The sequence below is a fragment of the Jatropha curcas genome, chromosome 4 (assembly GCF_041381405.1).
Source record: "Jatropha curcas cultivar XTBG-Jc1 chromosome 4, XTBG_Jcur_1.0, whole genome shotgun sequence".
In the NCBI taxonomy this organism is placed as follows: Eukaryota; Viridiplantae; Streptophyta; class Magnoliopsida; order Malpighiales; family Euphorbiaceae; genus Jatropha; species Jatropha curcas.
In genome coordinates, this window is record NC_143154.1 from 26,791,728 (window position 1) to 26,810,280 (window position 18,553).

General features: G+C 34.0%; 4 protein-coding genes across 5 annotated transcripts; 3 read left to right on the forward strand and 1 right to left on the reverse strand.

The window, feature by feature from the left end:
- Positions 1 to 62: 62 nt before the first annotated feature.
- Positions 63 to 1,519, forward strand: LOC149497099 (S-adenosylmethionine decarboxylase proenzyme-like). Its single transcript, XM_089720080.1, has one exon. It carries the CDS (start codon positions 213 to 215, stop codon positions 1,290 to 1,292), a length of 1,080 nt encoding a protein of 359 aa, XP_089576206.1. The 5' UTR covers positions 63 to 212; the 3' UTR covers positions 1,293 to 1,519.
- Positions 1,520 to 2,733: 1,214 nt separating this feature from the next.
- On the reverse strand, positions 2,734 to 7,136 carry LOC105646795 (uncharacterized). 2 transcript variants are annotated; one of them, XM_020684385.2, is made up of 8 exons: positions 6,924 to 7,136; positions 5,546 to 5,665; positions 5,358 to 5,465; positions 4,914 to 4,997; positions 4,663 to 4,809; positions 4,023 to 4,120; positions 3,311 to 3,521; positions 2,734 to 3,032 (listed from the first exon to the last, which is right to left on the reverse strand). In XM_020684385.2, the coding sequence occupies exons 1-8, from the start codon at positions 7,000 to 7,002 to the stop codon at positions 2,947 to 2,949; spliced, it is 933 nt and encodes a 310-aa protein (XP_020540044.1). In that variant the 5' UTR covers positions 7,003 to 7,136; the 3' UTR covers positions 2,734 to 2,946. The 2 variants fall into 2 exon arrangements, with proteins under 2 accessions (XP_020540044.1, XP_012088122.1); XM_012232732.4 differs by having other exon boundaries at positions 5,358 to 5,468.
- Positions 7,137 to 7,335: 199 nt separating this feature from the next.
- Positions 7,336 to 10,627, forward strand: LOC105646796 (Tetratricopeptide repeat (TPR)-like superfamily protein). The gene has a single exon (XM_012232733.4). The coding sequence runs from the start codon at positions 7,490 to 7,492 to the stop codon at positions 9,278 to 9,280; it is 1,791 nt and encodes a 596-aa protein (XP_012088123.2). The 5' UTR covers positions 7,336 to 7,489; the 3' UTR covers positions 9,281 to 10,627.
- A 1,527-nt stretch (positions 10,628 to 12,154) lies between these two features.
- On the forward strand, positions 12,155 to 14,447 carry LOC105646794 (Pentatricopeptide repeat (PPR) superfamily protein). The gene has a single exon (XM_012232731.4). It carries the CDS (start codon positions 12,296 to 12,298, stop codon positions 14,285 to 14,287), a length of 1,992 nt encoding a protein of 663 aa, XP_012088121.1. The 5' UTR covers positions 12,155 to 12,295; the 3' UTR covers positions 14,288 to 14,447.
- Positions 14,448 to 18,553: the final 4,106 nt, after the last annotated feature.

Sequence of the window (18,553 nt, forward strand, 5' to 3'; positions counted from 1 at the left end):
TTCATGTAATTGGTTTCCTGATCCCCTTTTTTTTTTTTTTTTTTTGGCTTATGCAGTGCGTGAGGAAGCCATCCTGAGATCGCCCAACTGTGAACATATATCCCCGTCTTAGCTCTCATACTTACAATATTGTTTTTTATTCTGCATTTCTTTTCTACTTACCTCGTTCTCTCATACTCCTTCACAAGTGTTATTTGTTCCTCTGAGGCAAGATGGCCTTGCCTACCTCTGCTATTGGATTTGAAGGCTATGAAAAGAGGCTTGAAGTGTCCTTTTCTGAGCCTGGCTTCTTTGCTGACCCCGGAGGGATGGGCCTCCGTTCTCTGTCCAAAGCTCAAATAGATGAGATTCTAAAGCCAGCTGAATGCACCATTGTTGATTCTCTTTCAAATGATCATGTTGACTCTTATGTTCTTTCAGAATCTAGTCTCTTTATTTACCCATACAAAGTTATCATCAAAACTTGTGGGACTACCAAATTGCTTCTTTCAATCCCAGCAATTCTTAAATTGGCTGGTACCCTCTCACTCACTGTACATTCTGTGAGGTATTCTCGCGGGAGCTTCATATTTCCTGGGGCTCAGTCTTTTCCGCATCGTAGCTTCTCTGAGGAGGTGGCTGTCCTTGATGGCCATTTTGGCAAACTTGGTTTGGAGAGTGTGGCATATGTGATGGGTAGTCCTGACAAAACCCAAAAATGGCATGTTTACTCTGCTTCTCTTGACACAGGGCGCCACTCTAGCTCTGTTCAAACTCTAGAAATGTGCATGACTGGCTTGGACAGAGACCGAGCATCTGTGTTTTACAAGACACCTGCAAGTTCAGCTGCTGGGATGACCGAGGAATCTGGTATCAGGAAAATCCTTCCACAATCTGAGATATGTGATTTTGATTTTGAGCCTTGTGGCTACTCTATGAATTCCATCGAAGGGGGTGCAATTTCTACAATCCATGTTACTCCGGAAGACGGATTTAGCTATGCAAGCTTTGAAGCTGTTGGTTACAATCTTGAACAAGTGAAATTAACTCTGCTGCTCGAAAGGGTGTTGGCTTGCTTTGAACCGGCCGAGTTCTCCATTGCATTGCATTCTGACTTTGTGCATGATGAACTTGGACTTATGTCGTCTCTGGATGTGAAGGGATATTCCTGCGGAGGCAGTAACTATGAAGTTCTTGGGAAGGGTGGATCGATCATCTATCAGAGTTTTGTGAAAACCAAAGGCTGTTCATCTCCAAGGTCAATCCTGAAATGTTGCTGGAGTGAGGATGAGAAGGACGAGGAAGTTGAATAGTTATTATTTTTATTATATGTTGTTTTCTTTTCTGCTTTTTAAATTGAATAAAGCGGTGTGAGATGGGGTTATATATTACGAGCATTGTCATTTGAATGCTCCGAGTCAAAGTCTATGTTTTTCCTTCTATTATTACTGTTTAATTGGGTCTTATTTTACATTTGTATTGGCTGTGGAATCCTAAACATATATACTAAATAAGCATTCCACAATTTTATTTTTTGCGATTTGTGTTCTTAATACTTGTCATCTTTTAGTTTTTCTAGTTTATGAGCATCAAAATATGTCAATGTGGCATCCAATTTCTGAAGCTCAAGGAAACTTCTATCTAATAGGCTACTTGACAATATTCATTATGCTAAAATGATTATAATTGTATTTTTGTGGGGAATGTAATCTTATAAGAAATGACATAAGGATGCTAATTTGACTCTCTGTTTGCTTGTGGGATGTGAATTGGCTTTAATCATTAGCATAAATAATGCAAGTATGATTGCTCATACTTTAATTTTTAATCAGAGTTTAGGTTTTAATTTTCTTAATGAAAAAAAGGTGGTGCCTATATAAGGACTAGTTCTCTGCACAGACAAGTTAAAGTGGCAAAAATTGCTTTCTTAAAGAGTCTCAAAAGCAAATATGAAAGTTAAGAAAAGGATAAAAAGAAGATTGTCAGCATGCGTTGGAGCAGTTGATGGAAAATTGCAGGCAGCTGGCTAAGGTCGCGGTTATGGCTGTGGTTGGCCTTTCTTTTTGTGTGATTCCCATCTTTCTTTATGACAAATACATAAATAAATATGAAGATAATAAATTGCAAATAAATTTTTTTTTTTTTGTTTTGAAAAAATAAAAATCTTTATTTTATCAGAATTGTGCACCATAAAATTACGCAGAATTGTTATTATTGGTTTAAAAGAATTATATTTTATGCATAATCTATTATAAATGGATGAGATAAATTTTGTTTCTCTCATCTAAATTCCTGGTTTTGCCATCGATACATAACATCCAACCGTAGAACTCATCTTACAACGCATATATAAAAATCCCACACAATCGTGTATGGGCTCAAGGCCTTAAAGCATCCCCTGCAGCATAGAACTATCTATACCGAAACACTCACTTTAGGAGAGATACGCACTATAAGCCTTCGGTCCTATAGTGTCCATAGAGCTTTTTCTCTACAGAGACATCAGTCACTCTTGACAAAACATGATGCCCACATCCTAGAGCACTAGGCCTTGATCCCGCATGCCGACCCCGGGGCAGCAGAAAGCATTACGCCAAATCCTCCCTCTCATATTCTTGGTCCAAATACCATCCAACGTGCTATTCTCGTCTCCAATAGCCTTACTTCGTTGGTCCATAGGGCTACAACGGTGTGGCACCATGGGTCATCTAGGATTTATCAAAGTTGCAAAATCATTCATCTTAGTTAAGTACATTCTGGGAAAATTGTACATTATCACTTATATATCTTGCGATCTACGAATTACAATATTTGATATCTCCAATAAATTCAAAGTGAAAAAAGAATTGCAAAATGCTGTGAATTTAGCCCTCTGTTTCCCCTATTGCAAAAAAACTGATATCATTAGAAGCTGAAGCTTCAACTTCAGCTTCAGCTCCATTCTTTGGGTGAGTTCTGCAGCAGCTGTCAGTATGGTCGAAACTTTCTAGCAGCTCTCAATTGCTGAATCCGCTTTCTATCCTGCTCGAATTTGCTTTGTAGTGCCAAAATTTCTGCACGGAAATGAAGCAATTAACATTTATAGGAGTTCATGCCAAGTCCATTTGAAGACATAGACGCGTCTGATTGATCCAAATCATCATGTCAATGCCAGTGCAAACAAAGACATGAGCTATTGCCTAGTGTTGCTTGGAGGAGGAATGTAGATGCGAATCATTGCATCATGTATCTAAAGGTGCACGCACATGTCAATAACAACATGGCATTTTATTTACTTATTTTCTGCAACAGTATGCAATACAAAAGAAGTGAGCAACTTGCAAGTTCATACCATTTCTCTGAGTTTCTCTTTTTTGAAAACGGTAGAAGTTTGGCCCAACTTCTTTTTGCTTCTTCTTGGCTAGCTGGCTCTCTGCAACAGTTGGGGCAACAGAGCCTACTGTAACTCCACTTTCAGAATCTGTTGTCTTCTTCCTTCCTTTATGATGGACAACAACTGTCCATCCATCTTCTGCAGCACGTGCTTCTCTTTCTTTTCGTTCCTGCACCATAATGTAACAAGAGAAATGAGAAATTAAACAATGTGTGCACATTTGCCACCAAGAAAAAGAAAATGGATAAGGAAAACTAAAAAAGGCAGAAGACAAAAACGTGACACTGATCATATCTAACAACAGAATATGCACATCAATTTCCAATTCTAATTAGCAAAGAGAAACGAGGGGCAAGTAAACGCTGAAATTTGCAGCTTAAAATAAGGGCAGTCTATTTCCCCACATCATCACACTAGTGCATTCATTGAATGGGACAAACTACATCAGCTGTAAAAATTTCCATATGAAACAACTAAAAGAAAGGTTCTTCTATACAAGCATCCATATTTGTAAGCACAAAAAAGCAGTATGTTAAAAGATGGAGCTGGTAATGTGTGCAAATCACTCAGGGCAACTATTCAAGGATTAAAAATATATATATATATATATATATATACTTCACATGTTGTCGATAAAGAATTAGTGGAGAAACGCATTAGAGAAGGATACCTGCTCAAGTTTTTCCTCATGTGCAGTTATAAATTGATCTATGCTTTCTTGCAACACCTTCAAACCTGGTCTACTTTGGTGGTATTCCATGAGCCATTCTGTAGTACAACTACTAAGTAAGACTATAAGTAATAATGCATGAGATTTCATTGATAATAGTGAAATGTAAAAGAAATAACTTATAGTTTGCACATAAAACAGATATTTTGCAAGTTAACCTCTGCCAAACAATTGAATGAAGCAACTTTCAGCTACTTCCTGCCCCCAAATGTTTTGCCTTGCTAAGAAGGAATGGATAAAACACAAAATATATGGCTTTGATGCACCCCTTAAAAAAGAATGACAGTCATACAGTCTATGCAGGATTGCTGTGATTCTCTATTTTGAGACATCAATGATGGATGACAATCATACAGATCTCTGCCGGGATTCTGTTACGGGACATCAAAGCCATGGACTGAGAAATTGGATATGCCCCAACAATTGAAGCTAAAAGTTGATGCCATTTTAAGTAAAAACAAGCGAGAGACACACCTAACCTTGGTTTGGTGTCCAACTCTATGTGAAATTTGAACAAAACTTATGGCAAGTTTGCTACTGAATTGTTAAGACCTAACATCACTGGATTTAGGATTCATACTTCTCATTCCTTTTGAGCAGTCCTCTTCCCCAGAAGAAATGTAAAAGACCTCATCTTGAACAGCATCTTCTATCTCTTTTGTTATGGTCTCGCCATCTTTTCGTGTGTGATGCTCCTTTTTCTTTTTCTTAGATTTCTTGGATTTACCTAAAAGAAGGAAATAATACCGTGAAAAAAATAGTTGAATTTTCTCAAGAAATTTTGTATTAATCAAACAAATGAGATAGCTAATTTACAAGAGCTGATGTCACCTTCAATAACAGCTTCACTTTGCCCTTTGAAATTGTTTATATCTCCTTGAGATTTAAATGGGCTCTGCTCTGCTGCCACATCATCTATGTAGAAAAGAAAATATTCACTTAACCAAATCTGTGAAATAATAATGTGACTGATGCTGAATTGCATGAAACTAAACAAAAACTGGGCATTTTGTAGGAAAAGTTGGATATGTAAACAAGCCAAAGCAAAGGAGAAAAGCAAAATGAAAGGAAGAAGAAAAGAATTTAAAGCAGTGAAACTGGCAATGCAGAAGCTCACAACACTGATAAATGCATCATGGCATTTTCAGACTAAATGAGTTGGTGAACAAAATAACACAAAAGTTGGGCCAAGTACAATAGTTATCAAACAGTGCACATAAGCATATACACAATACAAAGCTCTAGACAAGTAAAAGACATCTTCAGTCTCAGTACCATTCTGATCAGATTTCCCAACCAGAGCATTATTTTTCTGCTCATCTTTTCTTTTCTTTTTCCTTGGCTTGTTCTTGTCCTTTTCTCCTTGTGCTTTGATTAGTTCGTCTGCTGAATCAATAGAAACCAATAAATGAGTCAAAACATCATGAATTGAATAAATAAAATTTTTAACTGCAGCTTTTTACCTTTCTTGATCAAAACAGCTTTTCCAGTATCAACATTTTTTTCCTTCTCTCTTTTCCTCTTCTCCTTTCCTATGGGTTTGATATTTCCATTCCCTTTTTCCTCTTTCTTTAACATTAATTCTGAAATGGAAAAATGTCAAGCACTAATACTTGCTAAACATCAGTATACATAATACTAGTTTGAAACACAGCACCAAACCATTGAATGAGTCAAGGATGAGGTGAAAATAGAAAATCAAGTCCATAACCAAGGATATTTTCATCGTACAAACCAATGGTTATTTCACCTATTTGAATTATCTCAATCAGAATTTATCAATGTATTGATCTCTTTAATGAAAAACGAGTCTGCTAGTCATTCATTATTCGTTTTAGCAAAATTGTATTTAGCAACTTTAACACCTTCGCCCAAAATATTGTAATGATATTCTTGCTTCTGAATCAGCTCCCGTCACCATTGGAACACTAAAGCCTATTTTATGCAAGTATTTGTTTTTTTAAATATTCAAGTCATGCTGAGAATGAAAACACTGGCTTTTATAACAAATAGGATACCATGATTGAATTATGCACCTCAAAAAAACTAAAAGCATACATCATCCAATGTAAATGTTTTTGCAAGGAGTTGCTCCCAGCTATGACCTTGCTAACGCTTGGCTTCAAGCAAAGCCCAAGATCCAAGAGTTTTACCATTGTATTAGACAATTGTCCCAAGGCCTGCAAAAGACTGATGAATAAATTCTAAAGTATCTTTTCGTGAAATTCATTATTGTTTGATGTGAAGAGTATTTCCTTTCAGCAAGTATGATATTGGGCTTTGGTAAATTGTTAGTAAATATACCTGCTGCTTTAAAGTATATTTGATCGCCTAATTATATTCCAAAGACGTAACTACGTAAAAATCCACTTGAGGTACCACATATATGTATCAGTATAAATGTTTCCAACGTTATAATTTCAGAGCTCAGTTAATTGCAGGAAAATAAAAGGACTTGTTCACATGCCAAACAACTACACTAGCAACATAACTAATTCCAAGCATCTAAAATTAATATACATAAGTTGAGTGTGCAAATATTTCATGCCTCAACATGAATATGAAGCGAAATAGAGTGGAAAAAATAGAAAAAAACAAAACCTTATTAGTATTTTCAAAATAAAGTAAATTACAGTGAACAAGCTAAGATTACTAATGCTAGAAAACGAAATTTTTCATTCACCAAAATAACAAAAAAATCTTTCTCAATCAAAAGTTGCAGACAATACCCCTGAATCATTTCAATATAAATTGAATGAAAAGATAAAAAATACAGAACTATATACACACATACTAAAGGAAAACAATTACAAAAAGAAAGATAATTTAAGCAAGAGATACCCTTTTGAAATTGCTCTGTATTAGTTCTCTCAGCCTTCTTTTTCTTCTTCTTCTCCAGCTTCTCTTTCAAGTTTCTCATGTCTCTAAGCAAATGACCCTAACTGTAACAGTTTCCAGAGAAGGATTATGGAGGAGAGAGTAGGGCGCCACACCAATTTTTGATGGGTGGGCTATTCTTTTCTTTTTTAACGTGCTCTGACCCGATTAGCCCTCACAATTAATGGAGGGCAAAACTGGTAAAACGCACCGTTTTAGTGTTCGCCTTAAGCGACCCGGCCTCCGCTTCTCCTTCACCAAAACACGCAACAAAGTACAGAACAGAACCCTAATAAAATTTCTCAGACTCCCATTTCAATCACCGGGCTTTTTCTTTTGCAACTTGGTTCAGTTAGATTCATATCTTGCTCTCTCAAAATATAATCTTCAAAAAAGAAAAAATACCAAATCAAAAATGCCCAGTGTTGGACTTGGACCCCAATATTTTTATTATCTACCACAGTACTTTTCATATTTCCATTTTGACCCACAACTAGAAAGCACTTCATGCCTAAATTATCAATAAACTCATGGCAGGAGTTCATAAAAAAATGGCTGCTTTTGTCTCTCTGAGCAGTGAAATGCAATTAGTTCAAAGCATATGTGCAACGATACTAAAGGGTGGCTGGAACAATCTCTTAACACCCAAGATTGGGTCTAATTTCTCCACAACAACTGTTAACGAGGTACTATTGCAGCTCTCTTTACACACCCATAGTCCTTCTCTTTCTTGGACGTTCTTTAAATGGATTGAATCATCGATTCCTAGTTATAAGCACTCTTTACAATCTTCATGGACAATGCTTCACATTTTAACTCAATACAAAAACTTCAAGACTGCACAGAATTTGCTTGAGAAGCTTGCCTATAAGGATTTCTTGTCAAATCAATCGGTTTTGAGTGCTTTAGTGAGGCTGCATAATGACCCAGATGTGAATTCTCATGTTTTTAGTTGGCTTGTGATAGTTTATGCAAATTCCAAGATGCAACAAGAAGCAATTCAGGTTTTTGAATACATGAGGATATGTGGGTTTAGGCCGCATTTGCATGCTTGCACTGTGTTATTGAATTCTTTGGTTAAGGATAGGCTTACTGATACGGTATGGAAACTTTACAAGAAAATGGTAAGAGTTGGAGTTGAAGCTAATATTCATGTCTATAATGTGTTGATTCATGCTTGTTGTAAATCTGGTGATGTGGAGAAAGCAGAGAAGTTGTTGAGCGAAATGGAATTAAAATGTGTTTTTCCCGATCTTTTCACATATAATACATTAATTTCATTGTATTGCAAAAAGGGTATGCACTATGAAGCTTTGTCTGTTCAAGATAGAATGAATATGGCAGGAATTAGCCCTGATATAGTCACTTATAATTCACTTATCTATGGTTTTTGCAGAGAAGGTAGAATGAGAGAGGCTATGAGGCTTTTTGGGGAAATTAAAGAGTTTACACCTAGCAATGTGACTTACACTACTTTGATTGATGGGTATTGTAGAGTGAATGACCTTGATGAAGCATTGAGATTGAGAGAAGTAATGGAAGCACAAGGGCTGTATCCTACTGTTGTTACTTATAATTCGATTCTACGTATGTTGTGTGAGGGAGGCAGGATAAGAGATGCAAATAAACTCCTAAACGAGATGAGCGAAAAGAAGATTGAGCCAGATAATGTCACATGTAACACATTAATTAATGCCTATTGCAAGATAGGGGATATGAAGTCTGCTTTGAAAGTGAAGAATAGGATGGTGGAGGCTGGTTTGAAACTAGATAAGTTTACGTACAACGCATTGATTCACGGATTCTGCAAAATACAGGAGGTGGACAACGCAAAAGAGCTTTTATTTAGCATGCTTAATTCAGGATTATTTCCTAGTTATTGTACATATTCATGGCTTGTAGATATTTATTGCAATCAACACAAAGAAGAGGCAATTATCAAACTTCCGGAGGAGTTTATAAGAAGAGGTCTTTTTGCTGATATATCATTATATAGGGCACTAATAAGGAGGTTCTGCAAAAGAGAAAAGGTTGATTGTGCTCAAAGAATATTCAATCTCATGCAAGAGAGGGGCATATTGGGAGATAGTGTTATATACACTAGTCTAGCATATGCGTACTGGAAACTTGGGAAGGTACATGCTACTTCAGATATGTTAGATGAAATGTACAGAAGAAGACTGATGATTACTCTCAAAATTTATAGGTCTTTTAGTGCTTCTTATGCTAGTGATAGCACCATCTTAAGTCTCTTCTGGAATCATGTAGTTGAGAGACGTATAATGTCAAAGAATTTATTAGAAGATATGGAGGTAAACTAACACTCATTAGGAACTTGGATTTCAATAAAGCCACCGGCTAGAATTTCAAATGTTATTATTTTATTCGGCAGCAGTGTGGACTACTCCTCACCTTAGCCTGTGATGGCATGTGTTGATTGGACTAACGAGAAAAAAGTGCAATACTATTCTTGCTAGTGTTCTAGAGAACCAAAAATATATGGTGGAAACTTCTTATGTAGAATTGTGGAAGTGTAATGCACACTGAGCTCATCTTGTCTCGGTCCTTTTTTTCAATGGAACTCACCAGACAACTAGCTGATGCAGATACGGCCTAGGATGATTGGACCGGAATTTGCCCAAATTACTACAGAACAGCTTTCAGATCTGCATCATGTTTTCAGGGTTCATAAACATGTTACATATTATTTTGTCTTGAACTGTCTATGGTGATCCCTTCACCCCTTTTTTCCTGTAGAATTTGATGCCATTGTGATCTTGAGTTGTTGGTCGCCAAGTTATATTAACAAATAATGTAGCAAGCCTTGTTATGTGTAGGAAGGAGCACTTTAAGCACCAATGAGTTTGTCATCAAGAAGTACACTCGGGTTTTAGCATTGAAGGAAATTTTACATCATGGGGTGAAACACTCATAGCACCACTTGTTTTTCTTGACCCAACAGGTACTCGTTGCAAATCTTCAAATTTGAAGTGCAAGAAATTACCTGGACAACTCATCACCAAAGGTATTTTATTCTCTGAAGTACTGAGCGATGAAAAGTTGCCATACAAAGCCATTCATGAAAATGGAGGAAGTCCAGATGTGCTGTATTTCTTTTGGAAATAATAGAAAGTATATCTCTTAGAATTTATTTTTTGAGTTGGTATGGACTATCTTTAAGCAGTGTACCAAATTTATGTTCATAAACAAGCAAAAGAAGAAAAGGACAACTGTAATGATAAGAAAAAAGAAACAAAAGAAAAAGAAAAGAAAGCAAAATCTAGATTGAGAACCTACATGAATGCTTGGAGTTAATTACAAATTGTATGAGATCTTTCTTAAGCAGCTGAAGCAGTGAAGAACGCTGCAACTGGGACGAACAATTGATGCTGGACTGCACAGTTTATATAAATATATAAATATTTTTATGTGTATTTGGGCATTTTGTAGGACAACTGGCTTTCCATATGAAGAAGAGAGCTTTCTTCTTTCTGTGATTCTCTTCTTTATGAGCTTAGGGGATTTTGTTTTAAATAACATTTTCCTTTTTAATGTAATTTTGATTTGGTTTAAAACCAAATATGTTTATGTATTGTTTGTGAATTAAAGTTCAAGAATTGTGCTGAAGAGAACAAGTTCTAAACCATGAGTTTGTTTTTTTTCTTGCATTTAGGACAGCATTTGCAGCAGCGTGTTGTGTCTGTCTATTCCAGTAAAACGAAATGTCGTTTGTTACTAAGGAAATCATTAAATAAAGTATTTTAGATGTATTTTGAATGAAATTAAGATAATCATAATTAAAATTGAATTATGTCACACTTGATTAAGTCCACATTTAACCGTACTTGTAATTAAATTAAATTAAAACATTTTGATTAAAATTAAATTAAATCACACTTGATTAAATTACACTTGAGCACTTTTAAAATTAAATTAAATTAAGATATTCAAATTGAAATTAAATTAAGTCAAAATTGATTAATTCTGCTATTTAAAATGTATTTGATAGTATGTGACTTTCACATTCCATTCCACTTGTTTAATTAATGAAATTATTATAACTCCAAATCTTAGCTATCCGATCACATCCTAATCTTATTGTAACGTTATTCTTTGTTAATCCAACGGTTGGAATTGCTTTTTCAAAGATACATGGTAGAAAAATTAGTGCTTGAGGCCAATAGTTCCGAGTGCATTTATATAATTCAAGATCGTTTATAATTAATTAATCATACTTGGATAATTACATCAAGTCAAAACAATTCGATAGGCTCTATACATCATATTTACTTCTTCTATCCAAAAAATAAGTCGTTTAAAATTTTTGTACAAAGATTAATGAAATAATTATTTCTCTTATATTATAATAAAATCAGGGGTAATTTGACTATAATATCATTTATATTAAAACTAAAAGTAACTTTTGAAAATAGTTATTATATCTAATATAAATAAGAGTAAAATTAAAAAAAATATATTTATTATTATTTAAAATACTCAAAACGTTTTATATTTTGATATTTCCCTAATTATATAAATTAAGTATATGGGTGCACTAGGTGATTGAATCAAGACTGCAGCCCAAAATGAATTTTACATGCAAGATTATGAATTCAAAATTTAAAATCGCCAATATTGATAAGCAAGCCGTGAATTGATAAAATTTTTAATATTATATATAATAAAATATAAAATACAAGTTAAATACAAAAATTTAGCTATGAATTTTATTATTTTAATCTTGTGGCAACCTCGACTTTGAAGAAGATCTACTCTTTACTTTTACAATTGTGAATTTTGATTACATTGCATACATATTCACGTTAATAATAACGGTTTTTTAAATTTTGATTTTTATAAAATATATATTTGATACGTGGTTAACATAACTTTTAGGTAAATATAATTTTAAAATTTTCAACTATCTAACATGTATTTAATTTTGTAAATTGAAGTATTTATTGAGATGATTTTACAAATTGAAATGTTTAATCGGATAATTTTATAAGTTAAAGTATGAGAGAAATCAAAAATTAACATAAGATTAAAGTAAAAAAATAAAAAATAAAAGTTAAAGATGGTCAAATATATCGCCTAAAGCCCAAAGTATTTCATGGACTCAAGTTGGGTTGGGATTCATATGGTTCATAGATAGGCCCATTAACAATTTACTATCTGTCTATCGCAATTCACAAGCAGCAGGCCAGTGATGCGATTCTACCGAAACACTGTCAAAAAACCTACTTACTAAGTCCCCGCTAAAACCCTAACACACTGCACTTGTGCATCTTCTATCTCGATCAAAGATTCAAGAACCCTAATCCCATTCTACAGAAATGAGACATTCATGGCGATTACTTCTCTTCCGAAATTGCCCTCGCTCGTCTCTCCGAGCACATGTTCACTCCTCCCCTTCTTATTTCCAGGTACACACTGTCTCTTCTATTCGCTCTGTCTATTCATTTCACTCGCTTTCACGTGAGGCTAATTTTGTAGACCCTAAAAGCCCCATAAATTGCAAAAACCCGATAGCTTATAATTTCTCATCGGAGCCATTAGTTGAACCAGAGAAGGAAACAGATCAATTATCTATTTTGTCTGATATTTTCACTAAATTTAGTGATTTCGATGATATTAGCAAAGCATTGGAGTCGAATGGCGTTGCTGTTAATCATGAAATGGTGTTGAAATTGTTAAAGTTGCTCAGGTCTAACCCTGATGTGGCAAGAAGATTTTTTAATTGGGTTTTGGAGAGGGACAGTGAGAGGTTGAGCTCGAAAGCTTATAATTTGATGCTAGGGATTTTGGGTGTTAATGGGTCTGTGGAAGAGTTTTGGTGTTTAGTTGAAAGTATGAAGAAAAAAGGTTATGGTGTTTCAAAGGGTACTCGAGATAGAGTAACGGAGAAATTTGAGAAAGAAGGGTTAAAGAGTGACTTGGAGAAGCTAAAAGGGGTATTCGCAACAGGATCTGTGGATAATTCCGTGGAAAAGATTGGTCTGAGGGTGAGTAGGATTGTTAGAAATCAAGTTTGGGGAGAGGATGTTGAACGACAGATTGAGGATTTGAATGCAGCTTTTTCAAGTGACTTGGTGAAGATTGTGTTGGAGAATTTAGCTATAGAACCAAAGAAAGCTTTGATATTTTTTAAGTGGGTTGAGGAGAATAGATTGTTTAAGCATGATGAAAGGAGTTATAATGCAATGGCACAGGTTTTGGGTAGGGAAGATTGCATTGACAGGTTCTGGAAGTTGGTCGACGAAATGAGGAGCAATGGATATGAAATGGAGGTGGAGACTTTTGATAAGGTTTTAGGACGTTTCATAAAGAGGAGAATGATGAAGGAGGCTGTGGACTTATATGAGTTTGCATCGGGTGGTGCTAATAAGCCTTCAGTGCAATGTTGTACCTATTTGTTAAAAAAGATAGTGACTGGTAAAGAATTAGATATGGATTTGTTTTCAAGAGTTGTGAAGATCTTTATTGGAAATGAAAATGAGTTGACAGATTCTATGCTAGATGCAGTTCTTAAATCTCTAACGAGCGTTGGTAGATTTAGAGAGTGCAATAAGGTTTTGAAAGAAATGAAGGAAGGTGGGTTTCTAGCAAGTGCTAATCTGCAGCGTAAGATTGCATTTGGGCTTGGTAGCGATGGCACCAAACACGAAGTGAATGAATTTGTGAATCACATGGAAGCATCTGGACGTGATTTGGATTCTAAGGCCTGGGCATCTTTAATTCAAGGAAATTGTGTATCTGGCCATCTCAAAAAAGCATCTGTTTGTTTCCGAAATATGATAGAAAAGAAGGGAGTTTCAAATGCCGGTTATGCCTTTGAATGTTTGGTAAATGCATATTGTCGCAAGAACAGAGCAATAGATGCAAGCCATCTTATGCACAATTACATCAGTCGTAATCAGTTAAAGCCTTGGCATACAACCTACAAAGCATTGATAAGTAAATTATTGGTTCAGGGTGGATTTACAGAGGCATTGAATCTATTGAATTTGATGAAAAATGATGGTTTCCCACCCTTTATTGATCCATTTATTAATCATGTATCAAAGTCTGGATCAAGTGATGATGCAATTGCTTTTATGAATGCTATGACTTCCAAGGATTTTCCATCTACATCTGTGGTTCTCCGTTTATTTGAAGCCTTTTTCAAGGCTGGGAGGCGCTCTGAAGCACAAGATTTCCTGTCTAAATGCCCACGTTATATTCGAAACCATGCTGATGTTTTGAACCTTTTCTGTTCAATGAAATCTGGTAAAGATACTCCTGCTGCTACTGCTACTGCTACTGCTGATGTAGCTGTGACTATCTAGTTGGGATGTATGACATGTTGTATTCTGTGAGACTGATAAGTATGACATTTGTTCAAAAGTTTTGGTTTGAAAATTTTTTAAACTCGATCTGATTTTGCCATCGGAATAGAATCAACTTTATTTGCTGGAAATAAAATTCCATAGTTCAAGTTTCTGTAAATTTTGCCCTTAAATGATTCAAATTTTCCCTTTTTCTCTCTAGTTGCTACTAGTTTCATATTGGTTCACAGATACCAAGAGGTTGATTTCTTAGTTATGTTTATCTGTGCTACACATTTGGAGTTATGATCATAATATTCATGTACTTGATGTTTAAATTTCCTGGAATTAGCATGTACATTGTTGTCCTTTTTCTCCTGGAAAATGTTGTTGGTCTTAGTTTATATGATCATGCATATGAAGTTATGGCATGTGACGATTACATTTCTTGAATCTTTTCTGTCAGCTTTCTAGCATCCTTGAGGCTGTTGAGTTGAAAGATTCATATATATAAAAACTTAGTTTTTAGCTTGACACTTTTAGGGCTGATTTATATGGCTTGGGTCTGAGACGTCTATTAAATCCCTTGCTTATTACATTGAAAATGATTGATTGTTTTTATTATTTATCTCATATTTAATTGATGCTTTTGTTTCTCAGTTGGCAATATTTGCTTATAAATGCAACAGCTCTTCATCACAGTGTTTGAATATGTCTGCAGTATGCAAAAGAGTTGATCTTACAGTGATTCATTGTTAGTAACATTTTTCAGATGTCAATGTATCTTGTCTGACCTGGTAGAATTGGGGCTGACAGAAATTTCAGTTTTTGAAATTTAGATGAAGAAGTTAGAACTCTTAATGTGATTATAGTTGTTAGAAGTCTTCTCTGTTTTTCTTGCTACAATGAAAGCTTGACTGACTAAATTAAAGGGGGCAAATGATTAAACCAATATTGCAAGTCTCGGGTTCAAACGAGAGGACATGCACTTAAATTTTCTTAGATACTAATTTAATGGCAATTTCATCTACTTGAAACAGAAATCGACCCAAAAGCCATATTTATGTTGCCATGCAAGCATTTTTAGAAGAAAACTAAGGTTTTACTGCAGAGATGCAGAAGATGAAATTTCAAAGGCAAATTTATTAGAATCAAAAGCACTTTGGGTAACTTGCAAATTGAGAACTCGAGGACAAAATGTAGACACACTCGTACGTTCTGAACTCTTCACCTACTGTTAGTAGATCTCATGTGCTACCCTGCAAAGGTTTGAGGAATGTGTGCTATGATTCAATATCAAGTTTCAGACTCTCAGTGTACGTTTATGATTCAATATCAGAGCTTGGTAACTATTTGCATGTGTTTCTCGCAATACAATTGTGGGCACATCACATATATGCCAAGTTGGAAATTTCCTTCTCACTCAAAAGCAAAAGAACCAAAAATCCTCCACCATTGCTTGTAAACTCTCTAGTACTCGATTGATCTCATCTCTAGATCTTTCTTTTGTGAAAATAATTGCATCCCGGATAAAACAAAAAAAGTCCAATTGCTATAGGACTTAGGGGTCCTGAACTTCAATCTTTTTTAATAAATTAATCACAACCTATAAAATTTTTATCAAGTTTATTTTCTGAGTCACATTCTAATCAATGAAAACTAAAACGTACTTACTACTCTGGCCCAAGCATCTAGATTTACGTACAAATCAATATATATAATAGAATAAAGGATAATATGGTCCTGAGCTTATTTAGCATGATAAAAAAAGGGTTAGATTTGATCTTTTGAATTAATTTAGTTCTTGAATTTGTATAAAATGATTAAAAAAAATTCGATTTCACTTTTTAGTTCAATTTACCCCTGAACTTATTTAAAATAATTTAAAAAAATTATATTTCACATTTTGAGTCAATTTAACCTCTAATTCTTCTTATACTTATAACGTGAGACTCATTATGATTAAAAATATTGTATTTGACATTTTGAGTCAATTTAATCTCTAATCCTTCGTTGTAATTACAATATGAAAATCATTATATATACATTTATTAAAATTGTAGTTGGGATCCAGCCAACTAATTTATTAAAAAATTAATTAATTATAAAATATAGGAGAATGATATATGAATTATGTTGCATCTCTCTTTACCTTAATTGATGGTTTTGAGTTTATAAATATATATTAATTTGAATATTTTAAAATTAACCTCTATTACTGGGTTATCGCTTATAAAATCTATACATTTTTCATGTTGAATTAATTAAAGTTAAAATGCTTGTTTATAAATTTATTATATTACAAGAAATTATGTTTTTATGAATTTTAAATTTATATATTTATAAGTGTTGGAAAAATTTGATCTAAATGTTCTTAGTGTAAGATAAAAAGAGATAAAAAGTCAATTATATTAAATTAAATCAATTATGAATTTATAAAAATCAAAATAAGTTCAAGGGTTAAATTGATTTAAAAAGTGAAATCAGATATTTTTTTAATCATTTTATATAAATTCAATGGCTAAATTAGTCTAAAAGGTCAAATCTAATATTTTTTATCCTGTTAAACAAGTTTAATAACCAAATTTACATTTATTTCTCTATATATAATAATTTAGAAAGTTATACTCTTTCAGTTTTTTTTTTAAGCATTCGGGAAAGAAAAGAAAATCCGATATATTGCTAGCAACAATATTGTATGGGGTACAATATTTTTGTTCAAATTTCTTGTCTTGAATAATTGAGGTTCGGGGGGAGGGGACCATATATAGCATCAGCTTTCATTCCATATGTACATATGCATGCTCTAGCTGAAAAATAGGGTTTCAGAAACTGTTTCTTGAAATGAGAGCAAGCAAACTTTTTTTTTTCTTTTTTTTTTTTTTTTTTTTTTTTTTGAAACTTCATTTCCCATTTTCTTCAATTCTCTGCAAGAAAGCATTGGTGAAATGTTTCTTGTAGCAGGCATATATCAGCTTCATTATCTAGCTAGGTGTGCCCTAATACTGCTATTTGAACTGGTACTAATTATAAGTTCTTGAAAATCTTTTTCTTTTATCAAACATCGAATGTTTTAATTATAATATTAAATTTTCTCTTTGGAAAATATTATTTTTTGAAAAAAATAAATAAATTCCGACCTCATAACAAACCCGCTATAATCCATAGAGAATGTGAAGTAATGTCTGAGCTAGACATATAGAAGGATATATCAGCTGTTATTTTCCTTTCGCTTCTCCAGATTCTAACAAGTTGTTGTGTTTGTTCTCATTGTTATTACCACAAACATTTTGTCGTCAACTGGCTCGACTATGACTTATCGAATAGCAAAACGTGATGAGAGTGACCCAACAAAGGATTTGGGTTTCCAATTTCTCTTCACACTCTTTTGTTTCTACATTACATTCAATAAAAATTCAAAAAAAAATTTGCCTGCTTGGATTCAATCTGAGTAGAGTTAATTTCTTATAATCACTATTCAAAAGATAATAGTAATTTTTATATCAATACGCCACACGTAAAGATACGATATTAATTCATTCGAAAAAAGAATTGAATTTCAAATAACGTATAAACTGACTTGAAAATATTTCAAAGTAGAGATTTATCGCTGGGCGGGTGCACGCCCAATGCAGGATTATCGATATAAATTAAAAGAAATTATAATGAGGATGTAGTGGAAGGTTCTTGTTGGATGTTTGTGGTGTTTTGAAGAGTAACATTGGAGTGTAAGAGAGGTGGAATGGAGACAGCAATACAAGTTATGTTATTACAGCAAATGTGACAAAAATTGCCAATCATCTCGTGATGATTGCTAGCTGTTACTCATACGCACAAATATTTTTGTCTTGGTTGAATTAGTGCAAGTATATATAGATCAAGGAGGGGACCTAAAAATTTATATAACTATAGCTTTTTTTTCTTTTTTTTGTTCGCATTTCTTGAAAGAATGCAACTTGGAGTATGTGAAATAAAAGAAAATTTTGTATTAGAAAATTGAAAAAACTGAAACCAGAGGAGTAATTGAAATTGAAAACTCTCAAAATAGAATTAAATTAATGAGAAGCGCACAAGAATGCTTATATGATAAGAAGGACATAGACGATATAGTAGAAATTTAGGTTGGACAGCCACAATTCGAAGAAAGGAACAATCTTGGATTTAAAAAAACATCTAAATTAAGAAACCAAGTTGTGGAATAGTTTTAGGGTTTGGTGTTTTTGCGTCTCTGTTTGCTTTGAAGATTCCATATATAATATACATCTGACAGCAGACCTTCATGCCTAG

What these genes read in the sequence shown, in the direction of transcription:
- LOC149497099 (XM_089720080.1), top strand. Translation starts at nt 213, where the DNA reads ATGGCCTTGCCTACCTCTGCTATTGGATTTGAAGGCTATGAAAAGAGG.
- LOC105646795 (XM_012232732.4), bottom strand. Translation starts at nt 7,002, where the DNA reads ATGAGAAACTTGAAAGAGAAGCTGGAGAAGAAGAAGAAAAAGAAGGCT. An exon ending in AGCTGTTTTGATCAAGAAAG is followed by an intron (nt 5,469 to 5,545) that starts GTAAAAAGCTGC and finishes CTATTGATTCAG; the next exon opens with CAGACGAACTAATCAAAGCA. An exon ending in CTGCTCAAAAGGAATGAGAA is followed by an intron (nt 4,121 to 4,662) that starts GTATGAATCCTA and finishes GTTGTACTACAG; the next exon opens with AATGGCTCATGGAATACCAC.
- LOC105646796 (XM_012232733.4), top strand. Translation starts at nt 7,490, where the DNA reads ATGGCAGGAGTTCATAAAAAAATGGCTGCTTTTGTCTCTCTGAGCAGT.
- LOC105646794 (XM_012232731.4), top strand. Translation starts at nt 12,296, where the DNA reads ATGAGACATTCATGGCGATTACTTCTCTTCCGAAATTGCCCTCGCTCG.